General features: G+C 46.8%; 1 protein-coding gene across 1 annotated transcript in view; it reads left to right on the forward strand.

The window, feature by feature from the left end:
* The window catches only part of LOC122542807 (glutaminyl-peptide cyclotransferase-like), a 16,548-nt gene extending 15,311 nt beyond the window's left edge, over positions 1-1,237 (forward strand). Inside the window, exon 7 of the mRNA XM_043680865.1 lies at positions 732-1,237. Coding sequence (XP_043536800.1) covers positions 732-877 — 146 coding nt within the window. The 3' untranslated portion in view covers positions 878-1,237. The remainder of the gene's footprint in view (positions 1-731) is intronic.
* The last annotated feature ends 3,835 nt before the right edge of the window (positions 1,238-5,072 follow it).

Consider the following 5,072-nt stretch of genomic DNA (forward strand, 5'->3'; position numbering starts at 1 on the left):
TCCCTCTTTATTCCTCCACCTTCTGACATTGTGGGGCAGATGCAGTGGTGTGGTTTGGTTGCCAGTGGCGATGACCGAGTGTGGACTCTCGATGTGTTTGATGTTGCTGGACCCGGAGTAGGGTCCCCTTGCAGAATGCCTGGAGCTGGGTTTGAACACCTTGCACAGAAGATGAACTCTATTTCTGAAAATTTCTCTTCATTCTTCTTGTAACTCCAAATGGTGCTGACTCTGCCAACATAACATATTTCACTGTTATTTTTCTCAATACGAGACGATAAATACTAAGTCGATAATTGCTTCTACATTTCCGAATGCTGCCAATCTGAACAATCAATCTGCAGGATTACACTTCTAATGAGTTGAGATTACAGGTTCAAATTAAATGAGAACTATCCTCACTTTGAGATATTGGTTATAAAGTGCAGTGTTTGTAATCGAAACTATGACATAAACTGGTGATTCCACCTTCTTCCAGGTGGAGGTGCTATACTCACAGCTTCTTGCCTATAATGACTCTGCAGCACCGCCACTGGTGAGAGGGCAGAATTACACCACGACATGTTTACATAGGATTTTCCATTCTATGTGTGGACATGGGAATTAAGCACACAAATGTTACATTTTTAATATAGCAGAGGGGCATGTTGTTTACTGCCACCCCTGCCCTTTGGAATGTTTGAGGTCCGTCTGGTTTGTTTTTTTTGATGCCTCCTGTGTTTCATTGCTAGGTGTTCCGATCCTGCACTTGATTTCCACCCCGTTTCCCCGGGTCTGGCACACGATGGAGGACACGGCAGAGAATTTGCACCCACCTACCATCGAGAACCTCTGCAGGATCCTGAGCGTGTTCCTAGCGGAATACCTGGGCTTGTAATGACTGGGAAAGAGATGGGCGCAAAGCTGCGAGGTTTCGGGGGGACAACGGACATGGTCAGAAAGACTACCCGCCCTCCCCCCACTGTACAGAAAGAGGATTGTTTTACCCTGACTGTAACACACATACGGTCACAGTGTAGATATTCTCCAACTGGGGCACGGGATGCTTCAGTCTGGCTCTCTGTTAATGTTTGTACACTTTTTTCCCTTCTGTCTGTTCCTCCGACTCACTGACTGCCTATCTGTCTCTTACAGTTGGTCAATCTCACTGTGTGTATGTATTGTTTTTTCTGTCTCTCTCTGCCTGGGTGTGTTTATATAATGGTGTGTGTGTGTTTGAGTAACAACATGTGTGTGTGTGTGTATAAAACAGTGTGTTTGTGTGAGTGTTAATGTGACGGTGTGAGTATATATGTGTGAGAAACAAAGAACATTACAGCACAGGAATAGGCCCTTCGACCCTCCAAGCCTGCATCGATCCAGATCCTCTTTGTAAACCTGTTGCCTATTTTCTAAGGATCTGTATCCCTCTGCTCCTTGCCCATTCATGTATCTGTCTAGATACATCTTAAATGAGACAGTATGAGTGTGCGTGCGAGAGACAGTGAGAGTGTGACGGTGAGCGCGTGCGGCTGGGTGTACTTACTGACAGCGCACACTCCCCTTGTGAATAAAAGCCAGGCCATCGCTATTGGCCAGGAGCTCCTCATTGAAGCATGGCCCAGGCCCAGTCTCAGTCTAACTTTGAATTCCTTACCTGCCCACCCAGCAATATCAACATTAAACGTAGTTTCACATCTGCTCCAATGAATCCACTTCCACATCTTTCACATCTGCTCCAATGAATCCACTTCCACATCCTTCAAACCACCATCTTGACTCCCCTGAATGCCTTTATCGCTTGTTTTCAGTCTGTCAATAGGAAACGTCCTGTCTCTCATTATTTTCTTTCTCTTGTCTCCCTGCTCCATGATGTAAAACCAAGGAGCCCTGGCCACATATTGCTGTATGATTCCCATTTCCAGAATGTATAGTGGAGCACAGGAGCTATGCCCCCTACAGTCAGGATCGAACACTGCAGCCTTGGCTGCCCATTGGGAGGGAGTGATAAACACTGCCCTGTTCTGAGCTTTATCTCATGGCCTGTTGTGGGATCTTGCTACGCAACACAAATTGGAGGCCTTGCTTCTCCAAGCTGTCCGAGACATTGTGAAGTGCTACAGAAATGTACACCTCTCAGGGGAGATGGTGCTCGTGTCACAACTGATAGCAGGAGATGCAGGTTCGAACCCCACCTTGGAAGTTAAATTCAAATTGTTCATTTAATTAAAGAAAATCAGGAATTGAAATCCAATCTCTGTAAATGGTGGCTGTGGAATTATCTGCAATTGTTGTACAAACCTCATCTGGTTCACTAATGCCCTTTGGGGATGGAAATCTGCCATTCTTACCTGGTCTGGCCTACATGTGACTCCAGACCCACAGCGATGTGGTTGGACCCTAAACTGCCCTCTGAAATGGACAACCAAGACACTCAATTCAAGGGCAGTTAGGGACAGGGAACAAATTCTGCCATTACCAGCGATCCCCACATCCCACACAACAGACACATGCATAGAGATGCCAAATGGAGTGAACTTCCAGGGTTAAAAGTGCTGGAGATCACAACGGGTCAAGCAGTATCCGTGGAGAGAGAGCAAGCTAACATTTCATCAGATTCCAGCATCTGCAGTCATTTGCTCCTGACTTCTAAGTTTGGAGTTGACATTAGTTTGGATAAAGTTAAAAATCTCACAACTCCAGGTCCAAAGGGTTCATTTGAAAGTACAAGATATTTTTTAACTTCATCCACCCTAGTCCAACACTGGCACCTCCACATCTTAGTTTGGATAGGGGCTGGTGGGATGTGGGAAACAGGGAGGATAAATGTTGTTCGAGTGTGGGTAAATCCTAACCGGGACCAATTGGGCCATGTTCCTGGCTTTGCTGTTGCGAAGTCAGTTTCTGTGAGTTAGATCTTGAGATTCTCTCTTCACTGCTAGTCCTGCACTGCCCACTGGAGGGCAGCAATGTTCTATAGATGCCACATCAAGCTGTGCTCTGGAAGATTGTCACTTTAGAATCCCTACAGTGTGGAAACAGGCCCTTTGGCCCAACAACTCCACACCAACCTTCCAAAGAGTAACTCACCCAGACCCCATCCCCTACTATCCTGTACTTATCCCTGACTAATGCACCTAGGCTACACATCCTTGAATGCTATGGGGCAATTTCCCACTGCCAATCCACCCAGACCTGCACGTCTTTGGACTCTGGGAGGAAACCAGAGCACCCGGAGGAAATCTAGGCAGCCACTGGGAGAATGTGCAAACTCCACACAGACAGTCGCCCAAGGGTGGGATCGAACGCGGGTCCCTGGCGCTGTGAGGCAACAGTGCTAGCCACTGTGCTGCCAAGTGATGAACGTGGAGACTTGCTATTTCCATGTTCATCACTCACTGAGTTCAAATCCTACCCTAGGTCCTGAAGGCACCAGGGAGGTTGAGAAATTTAATTGAAATCTGGAACTAAAATGTCAAAAAAAAATTTAAAATTTCAGATAACCATCACAAAATGATGATATATTAAGAAGTGTAAAGGGATATGATTGTCCCAATTCACCAGGCAATGGTAGAGCAAGTAATTGGGAAAATCAATGGTTTGTTCAGTGCAAGAAGATTTGAGTTACAGGGCTCTACTGTGGTTTTATGGGGTTTGGTAAACAGGAACTAGAGTATTATCAGCACAGAAATGTTAGGGTTTACCCACAGATGTGCAAATAGCTCAAACAGCAGTTATCCTTTTGCCCATTGTCTGTGTTGTTTGTCCAATATCCAATTGTTCGAATCCCATTTTCCAGCCCACAGCCTTTTCAAATGCACATCTAGATATGACTTAAAAGGTTCCTGCCTCTCTCTCTTTCTCTCGGGCAATGACTTTCAGCTCCTCGCCATCCTCTGAATGAAAAGGAATTCCTCAAATCCCCCCGAGCCTCCTGCCTGAAACGGCGTGAGGGGAAACGAGTCCTGGAGATCCGGGAGAGGAGGAGCCAGTCTTGAAGCAGCGCACCTTTATCTTGGTGTCAGGAGAAAGTGAGGTCTGCAGATGCTGGAGATCTGTGCTGGAGAGTGGCGCTGGAAAAGCACAGCAGGTCAGGCAGCATCCGAGGGGCAGGAGAGTCGGGTATAAGTCCTGAAGGGGCGACTCCTGCTCCTCAGATGCTGCCTGACGGTGATGTAGTGGAGTGTGTGGGGGAAGGGGGCTGTTGTTGGACAGGGGTCTGGCAGGTAGCCAGACCACGTGCTGAGATGCTGAAATATAATATCGATCTGAAATGCTTTACTGGACTGTAATGCCAATCCTTTAACCATGTTATAACTATCTTACTTCTAACATCTTTTTAGACACTGTAAGTAATACTACTACTACTTTTCCATTTTTAGAATCCAAGAGTTGCACTGATGTACTTAAGATGGTGCCATTAGAAGGCAGCCATTGTAAAAGATTTTCACTACTTCCCTACTGGAGTACACGTGACAATAAAGGATATTCTATTCTATTCTTTAGCTTAACTTAAAGCTCTTCCATTGACCCCTCGGTGGCACAGTGGTTAGCCCTGCTGCCTCACAGCGCCAGGGACCGGGTTCAATTCCCACCTCGGGCAACTGTCTGTGTGAAGTTTGCACATTCTCCCTCTGTCTGGATCCTCCGAAGGGCCTGTGTGGAAGGGCCTGTTCCCACACTGTAGGGAATCTAATCTAAAGGCAGACGTTTCTCCCTGTCTGTGTCCCTCCACCAGTTCAGACACCTCAGTCAGGTTTCCCCCTCTGCTCTGTGGCAAACAACCCCAGCCTCCTTTCAACACTCAATCACTCCATCCCAGGTAACACCCTGATCAATCTCCTCTACACCCGCTCCAGTGCAATCTCTACTTTCCAAAAAGTAAGGAGGGTTTGCTTCAGTTATACGGAGTTTTGGTGTTACTACGTCTGGAAGACCGTGTACAGGACTGGTTAGTGTGGTTGGAGCAATTCGGAGAAGACTAATCCCTGGAATGAGCAGACCGCCTTCTGAGGAAAGGCTGAGCCCGTATCCTCTGGAATTTGGAAGAGGCAGAGGTGACTGAATTGAAACATCTAAAATCCTGAGGGGGT

The sequence above is a fragment of the Chiloscyllium plagiosum genome, chromosome 41 (genome assembly GCF_004010195.1).
Source record: "Chiloscyllium plagiosum isolate BGI_BamShark_2017 chromosome 41, ASM401019v2, whole genome shotgun sequence".
In the NCBI taxonomy this organism is placed as follows: Eukaryota; Metazoa; Chordata; class Chondrichthyes; order Orectolobiformes; family Hemiscylliidae; genus Chiloscyllium; species Chiloscyllium plagiosum.